Source organism: Emiliania huxleyi (genome assembly GCF_000372725.1).
Source record: "Emiliania huxleyi CCMP1516 unplaced genomic scaffold EMIHUscaffold_114, whole genome shotgun sequence".
Classification (NCBI taxonomy): Eukaryota; Haptophyta; order Isochrysidales; family Noelaerhabdaceae; genus Emiliania; species Emiliania huxleyi.
In genome coordinates this window covers 260,004-282,994 of record NW_005201551.1, presented here as the reverse complement: position 1 = coordinate 282,994, position 22,991 = coordinate 260,004, and the positions used below count along the sequence as shown (strand labels likewise).

Genomic DNA, 22,991 nt, shown 5'->3' with positions numbered 1-22,991 from the left:
CGGGAGTCGGAACGCCACTTCGAGCAGCACCAAATCCAGCCCGTTCCTCTCGTCCCGCGGCGCAGGAGGGGGGGACACGCGCCGAACCACCGCCACGTAGCGCCACTCAACGGGCGAACCTAAAAAAGAAATCCTGTACGGGTGTTTCTTTTTTCTCATCGCCTCTGCAGCGCCACTCGACGGGCGAACCTAAACAAACAACTCTCCAGCTCGATTTCTTTTTCTCCTCCCCTGTAGCCGCCACCCAGCGGGCGAACCGAGGCCGATCGCCACGCCTAGGGGGAGATATGGGGAGATATGGGGAGATATGCGGGATCGCCACGCCTGATCGATGCGCCAGAGACAGATGAGTACGAGCCGAGTCGTGAGCGGTGAGTGATCGATGCGCCAGAGACAGATGAGTACGAGCCGAGTCGTGAGCGGTGAGTGATCGATGCGCCAGAGACAGATGAGTACGAGCCGAGTCGTGAGCGGTGAGTGATCGATGCGCCAGAGACAGATGAGTACGAGCCGAGTCGTGAGCGGTGAGTGATCGATGCGCCAGAGACAGATGAGTACGAGCCGAGTCGTCGGCGGTGGGTGGACGGTGGGACCGCCACGCCGTGTTCATACGGGCCGAGAAGCATAGGACTAGGGGGTAGGGGTAGGGGTAGGGTTGGGGTTAGGGTTAGGGTTGGGGTTAGGGGTAGGGGTAGGGTTCGGGTTCGGGTTCGGGTTCGGGTTCGGGTAAGGCTCGCCGTGGTCATATGGGTCGAGAAGCGTGCTTCGCCTCGGTGACGCTGCGGCGGCGCCGGCCGGCGCGTGTGCGGCGTGCTGCCGGATGTCGTCAAGCACATGCGCGCAAGTAGAGATCACGGCGCCCGCCTAGAGGACACACATACCTCCCCATACCTCCCCGTATCTCCCAATATCTCCCCGTATCTCCCCGTATCTCCCCGTACCTCCCCATACCTCCCCCAGATCTCCCCATATGGCGTCCGCCTAGGAGATTGCACGAGATTGCACGAGATTGCACGAGATTGCACGAGATTGCACGTCCCGACCCTGCCTGTGAATCTCGGAGCATCTCGTGCAATCTCGGATCATCTCGGAGAACCTCGGATCATCTCGGGCAATCTCTCAGGTCACCTCCACGCATCTCTCGTCAACCGCAGGAGCCTCAGCCGCATGCGCCGCCACCACCACCACCGAACCCGCCGCCTCCACGCCGCCCTTTCCGCCGCCCTTTCCGCCGCCTTTTCCGCCGCCTTTTCCGCCGCCCTCTGCGCCGCCCTCCCCGCCGCCCTCCCCGCCGCCCTCGCCACTGCACATCGCCGGGACTGTCCGCGCAGCCTAAAAGAAGAAACTACCCGCGTCGTATCCCGTGCAATCTCGCTCCAATCTTGTGCGATCTCGCCGCAGACTGGTGCAATCTCGTGCAATCTCGTGCAACCACCTCCTCCTCGGCCGGCGGAAGGTAGACCACAAACCCGGTGCCGACGAGAGTGGGGGGGGCGCCGCCGCCCGCGGCCAACGCGCCAATAGCAACCACACCGCTCTGCCACTCTGGCACCGCCGGGGGAGCAGCAGCCGCGTCGCCCGCCGCCAACACGCGGTGCGCCTAATTAATTGTTACTCGATGATGAGAGTACGGAATGATTCATTAGGACGCCGCCAGCACGCGGTACACACCTGCTCACAGCTGGCGGTGTGAAGAGGCGCCGTTCACACAGAGGGTCACTGCTGCCGCAGCGGCGCGCCTTCGCCACCAGACGAGTAGCCTAAGGAGCCACTCAAACCTCTAGCTCATTAGCAAAGAACCACGCACGGTGGCTCCGTCGCCGCCAAGCAAGGCTTTTGTATCATGCAATCTCGTGCAATCTCGTGCAATCTCGTGCAATCTCCTAGCAAGGCTTTTGCCTTGCGCCGCCTCCGCGCCTCGGAAGAGCGAGGGCCGCGCCGCCGTCGCATCGCGCGGCCGAAGAAGTGGAGGAGGCCCGCGCACGCGATGGAGAGGGCGAGGGCGAGCGTGGCGAGGCCTGGGGAGAGCGTTGACTGGATGTGAAGTTGAGTGCATGCAGCATGCATAGTTTTGACGGCGAGCTGTATGTGTGGGTTCGTGTGTGCGGGGGTCCCTCCCTGCCTCTGCCTAGACAGTGTCAGGTAACACCTACCTGCCTACCTACCTTTGACGGCGAGCGTGGCGAGAGATCGTTGACTACGAATTCACACTCGCGTGGCCAGAGATCATTAACTAGAGAGCACTCCTCCCCGCTGTACACTGTAGTCGGCCCCGTGAGCCTTCTGCTGTGAGTGCTCCTGTGTGAAGAGTGCGTAAGGGGTTGACTAGAGAGAAATGAGCTACTCATTGAGAGCGAGGGCGAGCCCCGCGATTTGAACACGCCGCCGCCAGGTGCCGTGCCGTTAAATTGCGGGTCTAATCTCCGGGTGTGCTTCATCATCTATTCGGCGCAGGCCGGTGTCGACTCGGACGCTCAGCGCAGGCGCGAGAGCGGCGGGGAGCGGCAGCGAGGGCGGCAGCGGCGCGGCGGGCGGCGGCGAGGGCGGCGGCGAGGTGGGAGGCGCGGACAGGGCGCGGCCTTTCCGGGCGGGTGCGCTCTCGAGCCGCGTCGAGGCAGGTGGGGGCGAGGCCGATGGCAGCGGCGGCGGCGAGGGAGGAGGCGGCGAGGGAGGTGGAGGGCTCGGTGGGCCGTCGAGCTGGCGGCGGTGTGAGGAGGGCGAGCCCACCACTCCCAGCTCCTCCTCCTCGGCGTGGGCGTCGGCCGCGGCCGGCGCCAGCCCGGGGGGGCTCTCCTCGCCGTCCTCGGCGCAGCAGAGCTCTCGGACTGTCCCAGCAGAGCTTCCGTCGGAGGCTGGAGAGCGCCACTGGAGGAGGTGGCGCACGGCGTGCGGATCGGCTCCGACGCGGATCGGCTGATGCGGCGGGCATGGGCCGGCGGGCGGCCTGGGGACACAGGGGCCGACAGCTGGCATTGCCAAAAGGGCCTTGGCGGGCGGCCGCGTCCAAGGGCCCGGAAAAAAGAAATAAGTGGGCGCGCCCGCCTGGTTGATAAGATCTTTTCACCTTGACTTGGTGGAGTACAGGCGCGGGGTGCGTGTGGTTGAGACTGAACTGGCTCGCCTGCTAACCTCGAAGGGGCTGCCGTCCACCCGTCGCTGCTCAGGCCGGGGGAGGGGGGGAGACCTCCTGTTCCTCGTGGAACGGGAGTAGGCCCCTCCTTGCCCGGTCAGGAAGCAGGGCGGTGGTCGTGCCATCGTCGCTTCGAAGGCACACACGCACGCCGCATTCGTCGCCGGCGCGCGACAGGCTCCCGTCGGCCGGACTGCCCTCGACGAAGTGGGTGTCGCCAACCAAAGCGACACGCACTCGAGGGTAGTGCCGACGGGACGCGGCTCGAGGGCGACTCTCGCGAAGGCACGGCTGGCAACCGTGGCGTGGGGCGGTGCCTTCGGTTGGACAGCGCTACATCGCACTAATAACCACCATATATGTGGTTAACATTCTTTCTCCCTTCCACTTCAACAAAACACATGTTCATGTAATGTACAATCTCAAAAGGTCGTGAGATGGAGTGTGCCCCCTGCCGGCATCGAGAGGGCGACAAAAAGGGCTTTGTTTTGGGCCAGCGAGAGAGAGCCCGGGAGAGAGTGAAGGGAGTGGGGCCCCGGCGGTCCAAGTCAGAGGTCGAGCGAGGTCCTCACCGAGAGGTCCTCACACATCGATGAAACGCTGCAACAAGAATTTTACAACAAAGCTCCCTCGCATGCCAGTGCGCGCCAGTCCAGTGTCGTGTGCACAACAAGAAATGGCCACCGCACACAGGCTCCTAGACAAGAAGAGTGGAGGCTCGATTGATGTGGCTACGAGATAGATGCATCTCGCTGGTGAGGACCTCTGAGCCGTGCAAGGACCTCAGTCTCGCTGTGAGGACCTCTGAGCTTGCCGTGTCTCCACAGCCAGGACGTACTACGCCTCGTGCGCACTTTGCGACGGTAGCAAAGTGACGGCAGCACTTTCCACAAAGGCGGGAGAACCCGGTGCAAGGCGCGCGATACACACACGGTGTCGATTCTCGCTGCGACCTTCATGCCACCTCGCGGTCGTCCCACTCTCGTCGTTCTTTCCCTTGTCGCTTCTTTCTCTGTCGCGTCGCTCTCCTCTGCCTCGTTCTTGCGACGCCGCCGAAACGTCTTGTGACGCTCAGAATTCACGCGCAAGTTTTTGCGCCGCGGAGCCGCCAGGCGCCCGCCCCGGCGATTCGCTCGCTAGCTCCTTTGGCTCGGCGCGGGCGGGTAAAAGAAATTTACCGCCGCCTGCTAGGCCTCGCCTGCGCTCGGCGAAGGCCGCGAAAGATATAGAATGCCAAATCGCTGCTGCGTCGGGACGCGGATACCTCGCGAGAAGCCGTTCAAGCCCGGCCATCCTCACCCCCCCAAGCAGCTGCGGCCGCAATTTCAGCCGGTCCCGTGACCGCCCCGACCCGGCAGGTGCGCGTTTGAGCGAGGGCGTCCTGCAGCGCACCGAGAAGGGGCCGGTCGCGCGCAGCGCCACGCCGCAGGCGTCCGCCGGAGGCCCGCCAGAGGCTGTATGCGGCGGCCACTTCCCCGCGGTCTTTCGCCGCGCTCCGGCCGCTCCTTGGCTCCTGGCCGTCTCTTCCGAGCGGCTTTGCGCGCCCCCAACATTCCCCTGACAGCAGCGCCTCACGGCGTGGGCTGCGAGGTCACTCGGGGTGACCCAGGGGGCGGCGGGGGAGCACTCTTCCGCCGGAGTATCGACGGTCTTCCCGCTACTCGCCCGTTTAAGGTGCATCCACGCCCCGCCCACCACCTTCCCGGCAGCCCCCGCTCGGTGACGTCCTCATCTTCTCCCCCCTTAACAGACTGTTAAAAAGAAATAATGTGACGCCGCGCGAGCGACGCTCCGAGATCGCCCGAGATAGCGCGGCGCGGCCCCGAGATCGCCCGAGATAGCGCGAGATCGCCGAGATAGCGCGACGGGAGGAACCGGCGGAGGATGCAGTGACGTGAGACACACACACACACACACACACACACACACACACACACACACACACACACACACACACACACACACACACACACACACACACACACACACACACACACACACACACACACACACACACACACACACACACACACCGCTCACCCACGCGCACTGGGCCTTGCACTTTGAATGCCGTGGGGCTCCTGTCGTCAGACGTGGAGACGCGAGGGTTGCCCCCCCTTGCCCCACCACCTCGTGTGTGTGGAGAAGTTTACCTTACCTTACCTTACCTTAGCGCGGCGCGGCCCCGAGAGATCGCCCGAGATCGCGCGAGATCGCCCGAGATCGCGCGGCGCGGCCCGGGGCGGGGTGGATGGGTTGGGAGCGAGGGGGCGGAAGTGTTCAGTGCGGTAGATCGGTCAGTCGGGGCGCGTGAGCCGGACTTGGGAGCCGGACAGCTTTCATTTCTCTCTGCGTTGTTGAGCCAGGACTCAACATACTCGTTCTGTTGCCATCCCAAACTGTCACTCCCCTTTCTCCCGGCCGGGGTGGGGCGCGCGCGGGGGCGGCGGGTGTGCGGCGGGTATGAGGGATGTCTGTGAGCCCGAGAGCGATATGCCCTGTCCGCCTTGCGTTGTTTCATAACACGAAGGCTAAGCTCAAAAGAAATAACGGTCGGCGCGCCGTCCTCCCATCCCTTCCTTGGTAGGGTGCCCACAGGACCCAAAAGAAAATAGCTTTTCGGCTCAAAAAGGGACGCACGAGGCAAATCTGATGTTGGCCAGTTCCAATAGGAGAGAGGCCTCTTCCGTTGGGGGACCGAGTACATAGGAAACGAGGGTTCCCCGGTTTGTCACGCGCGAGCGCGAGCGTGACACTGCACTTGGCGCCGAGCGCCCGCGGCTCAGACCTTGTGCAGGCCATCCCTCGGTGGTCACGCCGGTCCGGACCGATGGCGCTCGGTGTGGAGCAAGCAAGACCCCCCCCCCCCCCCATCGGCGCGCGCTCGCCATTCCAACGGCCGCCAGGAGCACCAAGAGGACTCCTCATGGCTGTGACCAAGTGGGATTCGACCGGCCTCGGCTGGGGGGGCGGGTTGTCCCGGCTGCGGACGCGTTCTGCAGCCCCCTGGGCCCGTGACAGCACCCCAAAACTGCCCCTCGGCGGCATACAGCACTGCCAGCCAGCCTCTTCCTCCTCCTAAGGGCTGTACTATAGGCCATATTGCGCCGCCTCCTCCTGGCAGCCGGGCGGGCGCGCGCCGCGGGCGCCTCGGCGCGCGCACGGCTCGCAAAGTTCGAACGAGTACTGCCGCCCGGCCGCCTCAAGGCTGCCGGACGGCAGTACTCGCCTCGCAAGGCGCGCACCGGCTGCTCTGGCTGCTGCGCCGGCGGCCGCTGCGCTGGCCGCTGCTGCGCCGGCTGGCGGGCGGTACGGCCGCCGGCGGCCGCTGCACCCGCGCCTTCCCTCGCGGGCGCCGTCGCGCCGCGCGCGCCCAACTCTGGTGGCACACGGCACGCGTCGTCACTCAGCCGCGGAGAACAGGCGGTGCAGCGCGCGAAGCGCGCGCGATCTCGTACTTTTAAGGCTGGATCCGGCCATTCCAAGGGTATACCTTTGAGAATCCCCAGCGTCCCTCCCTCCTAGTCACACTCTCAATATCTCGACTGGCCAACACGAAGTGCTGCGATCTGGGGTCGCCCATTTCTTTTTTCTTTTCTTTTTTTGGGCCCTGTGGGCACCCTATCCTTGGGTTGTGTGTCGCTCGTGCGTGTCGTCATCATCTATCTCTCTCTCTATCTGTCCAGCGTCCACCCATACCGCGTTGGTGTCCAGTCCGAGCCTGGCTGTTCTTCACCTTCCTACCTTGAGCACTTGAGCACTTGAAAAAAACTGTTTAGTTTTCAAAGGCAAAAACGCCGGCGCACGCCCTCCCCTCACACTGACACTTCTCCCCTATTCCCAACTCTAGGTTGCGCACGTCTCCCAGCGAGCTAGGATCTCCGGTTATTCTCCCCTGGTCATCCGCCCGCGCAGCGCGCCTCCGTATGGGCGTCTAATGCAGCCACTGACAGAACTATTCCTGAGGAGTGGTCGACGTCTCGCCTAGGGGAGGGGTGTGTGTGAGGTGGTCGAATGCTAAGGTTTCAGGCCACAGGGGTGGGGGATTTGGGGGATGAGTCAGGAGCCAGCAGCCTTCCTACTGGACCTGAGTTCACAGCTCCTCCGCCCGACGGGGTGGTCCCTTGGATTCGGGCCCCGCTCCCTTTTCCTGCGCCTGGTCTGTCCCTGTCATGAGTGTGTTGCGAGATGCAGAGCTGGTTAGCTGGAGCACAGATCTGGTTACTGGTTAGGCTGGAGAGCTTGTTAGGCTGGAGCACAGAGCTGGTTAGGCTGCTGGTTAGGCTGGGGCACAGGGCTAGTTAGGCTGGAGCACAGAGCTTAGGCTGGAGCACAGAGCTGGTTAGGCTGGAGCGCGGGCGGTGCGGCGGCCGGCGAGGGCGGCGCGGTAGGCGAGAGGCGGCCGCGGGGCGTCGAGTGGCGCGATAGGTCGGGGACGTTTTGGTCGTTGGTTCGAGCCCAGCTGGTGCAGTTCGTAGTCGCGTAGCGCGCGGGTGCGCGGCAGCCTCGGCAACCGAGGCGACAGTGGCGAGCAGGGGCGAGCAGGGGCGAGCAGGGGCGAGCAGGGGTCAGAGCAGTGCGGCGCGCCGGATTTTTTCGATGGGCTCGGTCAGTGGGCGTGTCAGGAGGCGGCCGGCTGGGAGAAACTCGTTAAAACTCCCGCGCCGGCCCAGGAGGTGGGAGTGTCACGGAGGCGGCCATTGGCGCGCGCTCCTTGTCTACGTGGGTCGAGTTTTTTTTACTTGAGCACTTGATAGGGTCGATTCCGCAGAGAGGAAGGGGGTCCATTAACACCAGACAGCGAGAGGGGAAGGGAGGAAAGGGGGAGAGAGGAAGCCAACGGCGATGCCACCGGCAGCAGGGGACACGATGAACAGGTAGACAACGGCCAAGGCGATGGCGAGGACGAGGAGACACGGGACGATGGCAGGCGAGACGAGGAGGACGGAGGCGAGGGAAGAGGCAGCGCCACAGTCGACGGAGGCGAGCCGACAACGATGTAAACTGGGACGACGCAGCGGAGGGGATAGACGAGGGAATCGAGGGACCGGAGGGCTTTCGCGACAGCGACGATGACGACGGAGGCAGGGGAGGAGACGGAGGGGCGACACGTAGGAGGAGCGAAATCGCGAACGGCCCGAGCAGAGAGGGCGACGGCGGGGCACGAGGGAACAACGGAAACGCTACCAATGACGCGAACCGAGGCACGGGCGACGGCGGGGACGCACGGGGAGGGCGACAGCGACGTCGAGGTTGACGCAACCGTATCGAGAGCGCCACCCAAAAAAGGAGGCGGACGGCCATGGAGGTCACCGAATGGAAGGCGAACGGCACGATACGAAAAGGCAGGGCGAGGCGGATGGAGAAAGAAGTGCCGAGGAGGCCATGGTGGAGGGGAGGGACGGGAGGACGAAAGAAGGGCGAGGAGGACGAGCGGCCCGCACAGACCGCGAGCAGACAGCGCCTGCTGGCCATTTCGAGACATTCGCAAAGAACGCTAGCTACATGGGAGGGCTTCGTGAAGGATGGATTGAAAAACATTCGAACAAAGAAGAGGCGACGGGAGGAACCGGCAGAGGATGCAGTGACGTGACACACACACACACACACACACACACACACACACACACACACACACACACACACACACACACACACACACACACACACACACACACACACACACACACACACACACACACACACACACACACACACACACACACCGCTCACCCACGCGCAACGGGCCTTGCACTTTGAACGCCGTGGGGCTCCTGTGTCGTTAGACGTGGAGACGCGAGGGTCGCCCCCCCTTGCCCCACCACCTCGTGTGTGTGGAGAAGTTTATCTTACCTTTACCTTACCTAACCTTGTTTTTTGTGGAGAAATTTACTTTACCTACCTTACAACGTGCAACACGCCAAAAATGGCCAGATGCCTCCGGTCTGCCGCATCATCTATTCCGTATTCCCCCGACTGTCTCCCGTGTCTTTCGCCCAACCAGACCCTGACCCCACTTCCCCCTCTCCCGCTCTTTTGAGCGCTCCGACGCTCTTGTCTCAAGCGGGCGAAGCGCGCCCCGAGAGAGGCAGACACCCCCCCCCCCCCCCCCCCCCCATTGCCGCCGCTGTGCGTCGTGCTCCGCAGCCGCAGGGTCTGCTGCTCTCTCTGCCGTGCTCGCGCGGCGGTCCCGCAGGAACCCGCGCCCTCGCCGCCCGGCCGGGGCTGGAGAGGCTCAGCGCAGCCTGATGCCGCGCTCCTCGCACACGGCCACCAGCTCAGGCTGCTTGTTGCCCACCCAGAGCGTCTGCACGCGAGGGGAGGTGCGATCAGCATTGGGCGGGGGAGGGGCGTGTGGCGAGAGGAGCATCTCGCGCCTTCAAGCTCGGGGCGGCCCCCTCCTTGAGGGCGGCGGCCAGCGCCTTGCAGCCCTCGTCGCCAATCTGGTTGCCGTGAAGCCAGAGCCTCTCGAGCCGCGGCGCTGCCCCCTCCTTGCCGAGGGCGGCGGCCAGCGCCTTGCAGCCCTCGTCGCCAATCTTGTTGCCTTCGAGATAGAGGATCTCGAGCCGCGGCGCTGCCCCGCTCGCGAGGACCGCCGCCAGCTGCGCCGCCTCCGCGTCGCCCCAGCCGAGGCTGTCGTAGACCAGCTCGGTCGCCTTGCCAAACTGCTCCTTGAAGGCGACCTCGTACAGCCGCTTCACGAGCGGCTTGTCGTCCTTGCCGTTGGTGAAGCTCTTCTTCTCCAGCTCCGCCGCGAACGCCGACGCCAGCAGCGGAGGGCACCGGCCGCCCTCCTGGGTGCAGTCGAGGGTGAGGCTGTCGAAGTCGTACTCCTTGCCGGCGCGCATCTTGCCGAGGTCGAGCGAGAGGGCGCCGACCTTTGTCAGGCTCGCCCAGGCGTTCTCGGTGGCGCACCAGCCGCGGTCAAAGTACTTGGCCACGTTGGTGCCCTCGGCCTGGTCCTCCGCCTTGTGGCCGTCCGGGAAGGAGGTCAGCCGCAGCACGAACGTGTTCTGGTGGGAGTAGAGCGTGCCGAGGCAGCCCAGCCCCTGCTTGAAGAGCGCGTTCTGCTCCTCGGTGCGCATGTCGCCGTTGGCGGGGTCGGGGTGCTGGTGCAGCGAGCCGAAGTCCCAAAAGACGCCGAGCCGGGGGGTGAGGTTGGGGCGGCTGAGCAGGGCCTTGAGCGCCCTCGCGACGCGGGAGAGGTTGGCTCCGCGCGGGTCGGGGTGGTCCTTGGTCAGCCACGGGTAGGAGAGCGCTCCGACGGGAAGCCAACCCGCATACTTGTTGGTCGCCTCGACGAGATCGGCGAAAGAGAGGAAGGCCTCTTTGGGCAGCGCCTGGCGGTGGGAGAGGACGCCGCCCGCCTCGGCGTGGCTGATGAGCCACTGCGCGTCGAGGACGGCGACGGCGCCGCTCGCGAGGACACGCTCCAGGTCGCCGCCGCCGAGCTTGCGCCACAGTTCCAGCTTCTCCTCATCGACGCCGAGATCGGTGGCGGAGGGGATGGCGTCGGCCGGCTGCGTCGGCGCGGCGGTTTCGGCGGGCGTCGGGGCGTCGCGTTCGACGGCGGGAGGGCCGGGCAGCTCCTCGGTCGGGGCCTCGACGCGGCTGGAGAAGCAGCCCATCGTGAGAAGTCGATCGAATTTGCCAAGGACAAGGTGGAAAAGAATTTTACAAGCTAAGCCTTTCGCACACGCACGATTCACACGACAGACAAGGCGCAGGCGACGGCTTCCTTAGAAGCCGTCGCCCTCGCCATAAAGGAAGTCGTCCTCAGGCAGATGATCGAATCCGCCAACACCGTAGTGCTCGCCGACACAACCATCATCCCCATCAATTTTACAAGAATCCTAACGGATTCACGCCTCGTGAGCGGGGATAACTTGGAGCACTTGGAGTGCAGTCATTTGCCTCACATCCAGGGCAAAGAAAGAAAGAAAACAGACAACCCAAGGGAGGGATGGGAGAACGGCACGCCGCCACCACACAGGGATTTTAAGGAGAGGAGTGTGATGCGCTAGCCGTCGCCCACCCTGGGGAGTCTGCCTCTTCGTATCTCTTTTCGCAGTCTCTCGCCGCTTCTCGCTGCAACCTTCACATCCAGGGCCGGGGAAAGCATTACCGTTTGTTTTTCTTGCAAATCCACGTGTCAAGGCTCGCCGGCTCCGGAGCCTCGCGACCACCGTGCACCACCCATGGCGGACTTCGACAAGTCGTGCGTCGACGTGGCAGAGCTCGACGAGGCGGAGATCCGCCGCGTCTGCGCTGCTCTCGGCCTGGGCGAACTCCTCTCGAGCCAGAAGCTGACAAACGGAGGCGCGAGAGCGACGCCTCCGCGACAGCTCCGGCGTCCAGCACAGTATCCAGCCCTGTACACCGACGGCGTGACCTTAGGCTGTGCCGCCAACTACATCGTCCGCCTCTCGGCGGCGAACGACGGCGCGGCCGAGGCCATCGTTCTCAAGGCGTGCGTCGCCGAGAGCGCGGCGCGGGCGGAGGAGCTGGCGGTGCTTCAGTACAAGGTGCTCGCGGCGCTCGCCAAGCACGGCGCCGCCGCGCCCGCGCCAAAGAGCAGTCTCACCGCCGCCTGTGTCGGTACGCGCGGCCAGGTGCGCCGCCGCCGCCGCCTCTCTCTCTCTCTCTCTCTCTCTCTCTCTCTCTCTCTCTCTCTCTCTCTCTCTCTCTCTCTCTCTCTCTCTCTCTCTCCCTCCCCTCTCTCTCTCTCTCTCTCTCGCTCTGCCCTGCCGCCTCTCTCCGTCCCTCTCCCTGTCTTCGCCTACTATTTCTTTGCTTGCCGCGTAGGCGGGTCATGCGATGGCGATGGAGCTGCTGGGCGGAGAGGCGCCACCCGAGATTACCCGAGATTACGCCGAGATTACCGAGATGGAGCTGCTGGGCGGAGAGGCGCCAGATTACCCGAGATTACCCGAGATTACGCCGAGATTACCGAGATGGCGCTGCTGGGCGGAGAGGCGCCAGATTACCCGAGATTACCCGAGATTACGCCGAGATTACCGAGATGGCGCTGCTGGGCGGAGAGGCGGCCACACCGTCTGCCTCCTCCTCGTCCAGTCATCTCTGTTTGGGCCCGCGCTTTCTTTTTCAGGCGGGGGATGAAGCGCCTCGGCGGCTGCGGCCATTTCTTTCTTCTGCCACCCTCGATTTCTTTTCTAGGCGGGAACCGGTCCTCCTGCGCCGCCGCCATGTCTTTCTTCTGCCACGCTCGATTTCCTTTCTAGGCGGGGAATCGGCTCCTCCGCTCCGGCGAGGCGGACGCGCCAGCCGTGTTTGGCGCCATCTAGCCGAGATATCGCCGAGATTTCTTGGCCGAGAGTACGTAGAGATAGCCGCAACGTCGCCGAAAGGGTAGAGATAGCCGCAACGTCGCCGAAAGGAAGCGTTGAGATGGGCGAAGAGACAGCACAGGTAGCCTAGCTGAGGTGTGAGGTGTGGACAGCGTCGCTTCACACCTCGCGCTGTGAACAGGCGCCATCGGCCGCGCTCTCGCCGCCGCCCACGCCGTCCCTCCGCCCGACGGGCTGCCGGATGTTGGAGCGGCGGGATCGGACTACATTGAGCGGTGGACACTTCCTAGACACTTCCCAGACGCTTCCTAGACACTTCCCAGACACTTCCTAGACACTTCTGACACACTTTTCACGCGATGTTGGAGCGGCGGGATCGGACTACATTGAGCGGAGGGTAATAGTTAGAGAAGCACTCTCCTTCTGGGCAGCGACTGGAGAGTGCAAGCGAGAGGGCGAGAGAGGGCCACACTGGAGTGACACACAGACACACAGACTAGACACTCCGACGGGCTGCCGGATGTTGGAGCGGCGGGATCGGACTACATTGAGCGGTGGACACTTCCTAGACTCTCCCTTGACACTTCCTAGGCAGAGGCACATCCCAGACACTTCCTAGACACTTCTGAGACTCTTCCCGCCCGATGTTGGAGCGGCGGGGTTGGACTAGATTGAGCGGTGCTGCGCCAGGAAGCAATCTGAGGCCCGCGATTTCTTTTCGCACCGATTTCTTTTTCGCGCCAATTTCTTTTTTAGGTACGTGCGCTGCGCGGCGCCGCTCGAGGCGCACGTCGGCACGGTGCCTCCTCGGGCCGATCTCAGCCGCGTCTCGCGTTTCTTTTATTACTCACACCCCCTGTTGTATGCAGGTGCGGCGGGCAAAAGGAGCCGACATGCCGCCGAAATTGTCTTTCTTCGACTCCACATTTCATTGCTTCCAGGTGTGGCTGGCCGACGAGTCGAACAGCCGTGTCGCGTTTCCTTTTGGGGCGGACTGATTTCTTTTTCCACAAGGTGTGGCGGGCCAAAGGAGCCGACATGCCGCCTAAAAGTCTCTGTCTTCCACCCCACATTGCATTGCTATTCAGGTGTGGCGGGCCGACGAGTCGACCGGTTTCGTCGCGTGGGCGTTTGCCGCCGGCCGGTTGGACATCGTAGAGTTCAACGAAAGCACAACTCTCTCACATAGCACACAGGTTCGACACGGGTGGCAAAGGAGGCACACGCGTAACGGACGCTCAAACGGCGCCGCCGTCCTCATAGAGGACATCCTGGGAGCCGAAGGCAGGCTCCCTATTCAAGGTCAGTTTTGTTAATGGCAGACTGAATTCGCTTATCACTAATGACTAACCGTAGGCTGGACACGGCTCGGGCGGTGCTTGCCGACGCGTCTCTGCCACGGGGGCGCGCGACACCTCCGAGACACCCCTGAGACACCTCCGAGACACCTCCGAGACACCTCCGAGACACCTCCGAGGCACCTCCGAGACACCTCCGAGGCACCTCCGAGACACCTCCGAGACACCTCCGAGACACCTCCAACACAAAACAGTGACGGTTTTGAGACACACACTGCCCCCAGACTGCTGCACGGCGATCCATCAACGAGTAATAGTTGAGGATGAATAACTGATGTCCGCAGGCTGCTGCACGGTGATCCGTACGCGGACAACGTGCCCGCTCAACCTCGAGACCTCTTAATTATAGTTTGAGCGTAGTTTAGTTAGTCGCCAAGAACTGAATAGGTGCCCGCTCAACCTCGAGACCTCTTAATTATCAACTGATAATGCATTATGAGAGTACTTAATAACTGACTAGGTGCTGCTCAACCTCGAGATCTCTTAACCCTTAGTTGATAATGCATTATGAGAGTACTTAATAACTGACTAGGTGCTGCTCGACCTCGAGACCTCCTAACCCTTAGTTGATAATGCATTATGGGAGTACTTAATAACTGAATAGGTGCCCGCTCAGCCTCGAGATCTCTTAACCCTTAGTTGATAATGCATTATGAGAGTACTTAATAACTGACTAGGTGCTGCTCGACCTCGAGACCTCCTAACCCTTAGTTGATAATGCATTATGGGAGTACTTAATAACTGACTAGGTGCTGCTCGACCTCGAGACCTCGCAGGCGGCGATATGCCGAGATACGGCCGAGATATGGCCGAGATATTGCCGCTCCATTCCCAGTTTGCACGTGCTGTCTATCTCGGCTCATCTCGGCTCATCTCGGTTGATCTCCGCTGATCTCGGCAGGCGGCGCTGGTGGACCGGGAGGCGGGCTGTCAAGCTAGATCTCGGCTGATCTCCGCTGATCTCGGCAGGCGGCGCTGGTGGACTGGGAGGACAGCTGCATCGGCCCTCTCGCCTTCGACCTTGCCTGCGCCCCTAGATGCTCCACCTAGAACTGAGAGAGAGGCACAACGTGGAAAACAAATCATGGCACCCTAACTCACCTTAACCTTGCCTCAGGCCTGCGCTGCGGCGGGCGGCTGCTTCTCCACCGCCGACGACACCGCCGCCGCCGACGTCTTCCCGCCTCCGGCCACCCTCAACGTCTCCCCGCCCTGCTGCTCGCTCCGCCCGGCAGCGTGTTTTCTTTTTTACACAGGCCGGCTTTTCTTCTTTTTTTAGGCCGCCGCCCTCGGCTCGCTGCTGGCTTGCTACGCGGCCGCCCGGGGCGGGTTCGGGAAGGCGCGCACACGCACACAAGCACCGCACATACAAACACACGAACGCACACACATGCACCACACACACACACACACACACACACACGCACACACACACACACACACACACACACACGCACACACACACACACACACACACACACACACACACACACACACACACACACACACACACACACACACACACACACACACACACACACACACACACACACACACACACACACACACACACACACACACATTTCTCACCCTGTCCAGCACTTTTCAACGCCGGGGCTCCTGTCTACGTGGAGCCACTCGCACGAGACGCTACCCCGGACCGTCGTTCACCTCAGGCTGAGGCGGAGGCGCTGGTGGACCTCACCCTCTGCAACGCACTGGCGCGCGCCCGTAGAGGCGGACTGCGGGCCTCTGCATTCGACACGTATCTTGCCACGGCCCGCGGTCTTGAGCGTATTCGTAGCCCATACTATTCGGTATTCTTTTTCATCGTATTCGTAGCCCCGTACTCACCACGCAGTGCTCTGCACTGCGGCGAGGATTCCTCTTTTTCTTTCAAAGCCCGGTTGTTTTATAGGCGTGCGCCCTCTACCGCTTCTACCAGTTCCACACGGTCGACGCGAGTGCCCCGGCGGAAGCGAAGCGGTCCTGCCGGGATCATGCCATTCTGCCGAATTCTCAAGTTTAGTCATCATAACCAGGGCTAATCATAATCAGGTCCTACCGGGAGATGCACGCGATCTGCCTGGCGCTGGAGGTGCCGGCGGTCGCGGCGCAGATGCGGGAGATTGCGAGCGCCGCCGTCTGCTAATATCGGCCAATCTCCAAATCTCAAACGCGGGAGGTTGCGAGCGCCGTCCTCGGCTGAGGATTGCGAATCTCGCCGAATCTCCGAATCCACCAGAAGCGGGAGATTGAGATTGCGAAAGAGCTCCAGCAGCGGTGCAACCGGTCCAGATTTGATTGTTGTTCAGCTGCTAAAAAGAATTCCTCCCATACGTGTTTGTGCCTCCTCCTTCGCTGTCCCTTCTCCTCATCTCTTTCCCGCCTGGGCGGGGCAGCGGGTGGGCGCGCGGTGAGGCGTGGCGTGTGAGTGTGTGCGACTGCGACGACGGACCGCTCGCGAGAGACCATTGGGTTTGCACTATTAACAACGAAGGCGCTCTCTCAAAAAAAAGAATTCAAAATCTCAACAATCTTGACACGCCCTCAGCTCACGTTTGCGGCCGCGGCCGCTGCCCGAGCCGCTGTTGAGCACCATCCGATCGGCCTTACACAGGCAGGCGAAGCGATGGGCTGCGGCACGAGAAGCCGGACACGAGCAAGCCGGGCCTGACCTACGAGGAGAAGCTGAAGCTGTGGCGCAAGCGCGGCGGCGGCGACCTGGAGCCGGTCCTCGCGAGCGGGGCCGTCGCCGTCCTCGACGCGCAGTGGATCATCAGCCACGCCGAGGCGGGCGGCGTCCTCACCCACCGCCAAGCGCTGCCCAAAGAGGCCTTCCTCTCCCTCGCCGACCTCGTCGAGGCGACCACCGAGTATGGCAGCCTTCCCGTCGGAGCGCTCTCCTACCCGTGGCTCACCAAGGACCACCCCGACCCGCGCGGAGCCAACCTCGCCCGCGTCGCAAGGGCGCTCAAGGCCCTGCTCACTCGCCTCCCGCGGCTCGGCGTCTTTTGGGACTTCGGCTCGCTGCACCAGCACCCCGACCCCGCCAACCACGTCATGCGCACCGAGGAGCAGAACGCGCTCTTCAAGGAGGGGCTGGGCTGCCTCGGCACGCTCTACTCCCACCCGCGCACTTTCGTGCTGCGGCTGACCTCCTTCCCGGACGGCCACAACACGGAGGACCAGGCCGAGGGCACCAACGTGGCCAAGTACTTTGACCGCGGCTGGTGCTTCACCGAGCAGAGCTGGGCTGGCCTGACAAAGGCTGGCGCCCTCTCGCTCGACCTCGGCAAGATGCGCGACGGCGAGGAGTATGACTACTTCAGCCTCATCGGCGACTGCATCCAGGACGGCGGCCGGTGCCCTCCGCTGCTGCCGTCTGCGTTCGCGGCGGAGCTGGAGACAAAGAGCTTCACCAACGGCAAGGACGACAAGCCGCTGGTGAAGCAGCTGTACGAGGCCGCCTTCGAGGAGCAGTTTGGAAAGGCGACCAAGCTGTACTACACCCGTCTCGGCTGGGGCGACGCGGAGGCGGCGCAGCTGGCGGAGGTCCTCGCGAGCGGGGCAGCGCCGCGGCTCGAGGAGCTCAATCTCCAGCTCAACAAGATTGGCGACGAGGGCTGCAAGGCGCTGGCCGCCGCCCTCAAGGAGGGGGCCGCCCCGAGCCTGAAGGCGCGAGACGCCCCCCCTCGCCACACGCCCCTCCCCCCGCCTAATGCTCATCGCACCTCCCCTCGCGTGCAGGCGCTCGTCGTGGACAACACGGAGCAGCCTGAGCTGGTGGCCGTGTGCAAGGAGCGCGGCATCTACCTCAGCCGCTGAGCTCTCCAGCTCCGGCCGGGCGGCAAGGGCGCAGGGTCTGGCGGGACCGCCGCCTGAGCACGGCAGAGGGCAGCAGACCCTGCGGCTGCGAAGGAGCGAAGCACGACGTACAGCGACGGTGGGGGCGCGCGGGGGTTTGGTGGGTGGGCGGGTGGGGTTTGACGTGGGTGGGTGGGGTTTGACGTAGGTGGGTGGGCGTGGTGGGTGGTTCTTCTTCGTTGCCGCTGGACGCACGCGCAGCGCCGGGGTATCTGGACATCGAGGTGTTGGTGGTAACCTAAGTACATGGAAGGATTAAAAAGAACTCTAATCACCCCTGAAAAAGAATTTTACGAAAGGCGGTCGCACATAACACGATTCGCGCGAAAGGGAAGGCGCGGGCGACGGCTTCCTCAGAAGCCGTCGCCCGCACCACAGGAGCAGCCACACCACTCCCACTCCGGCGCCCACCCACTCCCCACCCCGACATTACCACCCCACCCCACAACCCCGCCCCACCCCGCCCCAAGCAACCCCGCCCCGCCCCGCCCCGACCCGATCCACCCCACAACCCGCCCTTTTTGAGCAGGTGTGCCGCCGCGCGAGCGACGCTCCGAGATCGCCCGAGATAGCGCGGCGCGGCCCCGAGATCACCCGAGATAGCGCGAGATCGCCCGAGATCGCGCGGCGCGGCCCGAGGCGAGGTGGATGGGTCGGGAGCGAGGGGGCGGAAGTGGCCAGTGCGGTAGATGGTCAGCCTGGGGCGCATGAGCCGGACTTGTGGGCCGGAACACCCCCAGTCCTTTATCTTTCCGGTACGTGTTTCTCTTTTTTCCACAAGGTGTGGCGGGCCAAAGGAGCCGACATGCCGCCTAAAAGTCTCTGTCTTCCACCCCACATTGCCTTGCTATTCAGGTGTGGCTGGCCGACAAGTCGAACAGCCGCGTCGCGTTTCCTTTTGGGCCGAACTTGTTTCTTTTTCCACAGGTGTGGCGGGCCGACGAGCCCACAGGTTTCGTCGCGTGGGCGTTTGCCGCCGGCCGGTTGGACATCGTAGAGTTCAACGAAAGCACAACTCTCTCACACAGCACACAGGTTCGACACGGGTGGCAAAAGAGGCACACGCGTAACGGACGCTCAAACGGCGCCGCCGTCCTCATAGAGGACATCCTGGGAGCCGAAGGCAGACTCCCTATTCAAGGTCAGTTTGGTTTATGGCAGACTGAATTCGCTTATCACTAATGACTAACCGTAGGCTGGACACGGCTCGGGCGGTGCTTGCCGACGCGTCTCTGCCACGGGGGCGCGCGACACTTCCGAGACACCTCCGAGGCACCTCCGAGACACTTCCGAGACACCTCCGAGACACCTCCGAGACACCTCCGAGACACCTCCGAGGCACCTCCGAGACACCTCCGAGACACCTCCGAGACACCTCCGACACAAAACAGTGACGGTTCTGAGACACACACTGCCCCCAGACTGCTGCACATCCATCAACGAGTAATAGTTGAGGATGAATAACTGATGTCCGCAGGCTGCTGCACGGTGATCCGTACGCGGACAACGTGCCCGCTCAACCTCGAGACCTCTTAATTATAGTTTGAGCGTAGTTTAATTCGTCGCCAAGAACTGAATAGGTGCCCGCTCAACCTCGAGACCTCTTAATTATAGTTTGAGCGTAGTTTAATTAGTCGCCAAGAACTGAATAGGTGCCCGCTCAACCTCGAGACCTCTTAATTATAGTTTGAGCGTAGTTTAATTCGTCGCCAAGAACTGAATAGGTGCCCGCTCAACCTCGAGACCTCTTAATTATCAACTGATAATGCATTATGAGAGTACTTAATAACTGAATAGGTGCTGCTCAACCTCGAGACCTCTTAATTATAGTTTGAGCGTAGTTTAATTCGTCGTCAAGAACTGAATAGGTGCCCGCTCAACCTCGAGACCTCTTATTTATAGTTTGAGCGTAGTTTCATTCGTCGTCAAGAACTGAATAGGTGCTGCTCGACCTCGAGACCTCTTAACCCTTAGTTGATAATGCATTATGAGAGTACTTAATAACTGAATAGGTGCTGCTCGACCTCGAGACCTCTTAACCCTTAGTTGATAATGCATTATGAGAGTACTTAATACTGAATTATAGGTGCTGCTCGACCTCAAGACCTCGCAGGCGGCGATATGCCGAGATATGGCCGAGATATTGCCGAGATGTGGCTCCATTTCCAGTTTGCACGTGCTGTCAATCTCGGCTCATCTCGGCTCATCTCGGCTGATCTCCGCTGATCTCGGCAGGCGGCGCTGGTGGACCAGGAGGCCGGCTGTCAAGCTAGATCTCGGCTGATCTCCGCTGATCTCGGCAGGCGGCGCTGGTGGACTGGGAGGACAGCTGCATCGGCCCTCTCGCCTTCGACCTTGCCTGCGCCCCTAGATGCTGAATACCTACCTCCTTATATCTCCCCACATCTCCTCATAGCTCGCCTTCGACCTTGCCTGCGCCCCTAGATGCCGAATACCTACCTCCTTATATCTCCCCACATCTCCTCAGATGCTCCACCGAGACCTGAGAGAGAGGCACAACGTGGAAACATCATTCAACGTGGAAAACACACGCGCCACAACGTGGAGTACCCCTTACCTGACCTTACCTTGCTTTGCCTTGTGCCTTACCTTACCTTACCTTATACCTTGCCTCAGGCCTGCGCTGCGGCCGGCGGCTGCTTCTCCACCGCCGACGACACCGCCGCCTCCGACGTCTTCCCGCCTCCGGCCACCCTCAACGTCTCCCCGCCCTGCTGCTCGCACCGCCCCGCCGTGTTTTCTTTTTTACCGGCCGGCTTTTCTTCTTTTTTAGGCCGCCGCCCTCGGCTCGCTGCTGGCTTGCTACGCGGCCGCCCGGGGCGGGTTCGGGAAGGCGCGCACACGCACACACACCGCACATACAAACACACGAACGCACACGCACACACACACACACACACACACACACACACACACACACACACACACACACACACACACACACACACACACACACACACACACACACACACACACACACACACACACACACACACACACACACACACACACACACACACACACACACACACATTTCTCACCCTGTCCAGCACTTTTCAACGCCGGGGCTCCTGTCTACGTGGAGCCACTCGCACGAGACGCTACCCCGGACCGTCGTTCACCTCAGGCCGAGGCGGAGGCGCTGGTGGACCTCACCCTCTGCAACGCACTGGCGCGCGCCCGTAGAGGCTGACTGCGGGCCTCTGCGTTCGACACGTATCTTGCCTCCTCGGCCCGCGGTCTTGAGCGTATTCGTAGCCCAGACACTAGATTCGGTATTCTTTTTCATCGTATTCGTAGCCCTCGTACTCACCACGCAGTGCTCTGCACTGCGGCGAGGATTCCTCTTTTTCTTTCAACGCCCGGTTGTTTTATAGGCGTGCGCCCTCTACCGATTCTACCAGTTCCACACAGTCGACGCGAATGCCCCGGCGGAAGCGAAGCGGTCCTGCCGGGATCATGCCATTCTGCCGAATTCTCAAGTTTAGTCATCATAACCAGGGCGCTAATCATAATCAGGTCCTACCGGGAGATGCACGCGATCTGCCTGGCGCTGGAGGTGCCGGCGGTCGCGGCGCAGATGCGGGAGATTGCGAGCGCCGCCGTCTGCTAATATCGGCCAATCTCCGAATCTCAAACGCGGGAGGTTGCGAGCGCCGTCCTCTGCTGAGGATTGCGAATCTCGCCGAATCTCCGAATCCGCCAGAAGCGGGAGATTGAGATTGCGAAAGAGCTCCAGCAGCGGTGCAAGCTTTTGACTGTTCAGCTACTAAAAAGAATTCAGGAAAATCGCAAACAAAAATCCAGGCGCCTCCGTTTCGTTCACGTGTGTCCGAGCGCCTCTTTCACAATCTCTGCAGGCACCGATGGTCCCCCGGGGGGGCTCAGTTGAAGATCGGTGACAAAAATCTTGACACGCCCTCAGCTCACGTTTGCGGCCGCTGCCCGAGCCGCTGTTGACAGGCACACAGGTGCTCAAAGTCGATCGGCCTTACACAGGCAGACGAAGCGATGGGCTGCGGCACGAGCAAGCCGGGCCTGACCTACAAGCAGAAGCTGGAGAAGTGGCGCAAGCTCGGCGGCGGCGACCTGGAGCCGGTCCTCGCGAGCGGCGCCGTCGCCGTCCTCGACGCGCAGTGGATCATCAGCCACGCCGAGGCGGGCGGCGTCCTCACCCACCGTCAGGCGCTGCCCAAGGAGGCCTTCCTCTCCCTCACCGACCTCGTCGAGGCGACCAGCGACGTCCCGTGGCTTCCCGTCGGAGCGCTCTCCTACCCGTGGCTGACCAAGGACCACCCCGACCCGCGCGGAGCCAACCTCGCCCGCGTCGCAAGGGCGCTCAAGGCCCTGCTCAGCCGTCCCGACCTCATCCCGCGGCTCGGCGTCTTTTGGGACTTCGGCTCGCTGCACCAGCACCCCGACCCCGCCAACGGCGTCATGCGCACCGAGGAGCAGAACGCGCTCTTCAAGCAGGGGCTGGGCTGCCTCGGCACGCTCTACTCCCACCAACACACACGCGTGCTGCGGCTGACCTCCTTCCCGGACGGCCACAAGGCGGAGGACCAGGCCGAGGGCACCAACGTGGCCAAGTACTTTGACCGCGGCTGGTGCTACACCGAGTCAAGCTGGGCTGGCCTGACAAAGGCTGGCTACCTCTCGCTCGACCTCGGCAAGATGCGCGACGGCTGGGAGTACGACTGCGACAGCCTCCGATTCGACTGCACCTGGGGCGGCGGCCGGCGCCCTCCGCTGCTGCCGTCTGCCTTCGCGGCGGAGCTGGAGACGAAGAGCTTCACCAACGGCAAGGACGACAAGCCGCTGGTGAAGGGGCTGTACGAGGCCGCCTTCGAGGAGCAGTTTGGCAAGGCGACCGTGCTGCGCTACAGCATGCTCGGCTGGGGCGACGCGGAGGCGGCGCAGCTGGCGGAGGTCCTCGCGAGCGGGGCAGCGCCGCGGCTCGAGACGCTCCTTCTCTTCGACAACAAGATTGGCGACGAGGGCTGCAAGGCGCTGGCCGCCGCCCTCAAGGAGGGGGCAGCGCCGCGGCTCGAGGTGCTCTCTCTCTTCGGCAACGAGATTGGCGACGAGGGCTGCAAGGCGCTGGCCGCCGCCCTCAAGGAGGGGGGCACCCCGAGCTTGAAGGCGCGAGACGCCCCCCTCGCCACACGCCCCTCCCCCACCCAATGCTCATCGCACATCCCCTCGCGTGCAGAGGCTCCGCGTGGACAACAAGAACAAGGAGCAGCCTGAGCTGGTGGCCGCGTGCGAGGAGCGCGGCATCGACCTCTGCTGAGCCTCTCCAGCCCC

General features: G+C 62.6%; 1 protein-coding gene across 1 annotated transcript; it reads right to left on the bottom strand.

Annotated features, from left to right (window-relative positions):
• Positions 1-9,459: 9,459 nt before the first annotated feature.
• On the bottom strand, positions 9,460-10,758 carry EMIHUDRAFT_224042 (hypothetical protein; the record flags this gene model as incomplete). Its single annotated transcript, XM_005791277.1, has 1 exon — positions 9,460-10,758. The coding sequence occupies one exon, from the start codon at positions 10,756-10,758 to the stop codon at positions 9,460-9,462; it is 1,299 nt and encodes a 432-aa protein (XP_005791334.1).
• Between the last annotated feature and the right edge of the window lie 12,233 nt (positions 10,759-22,991).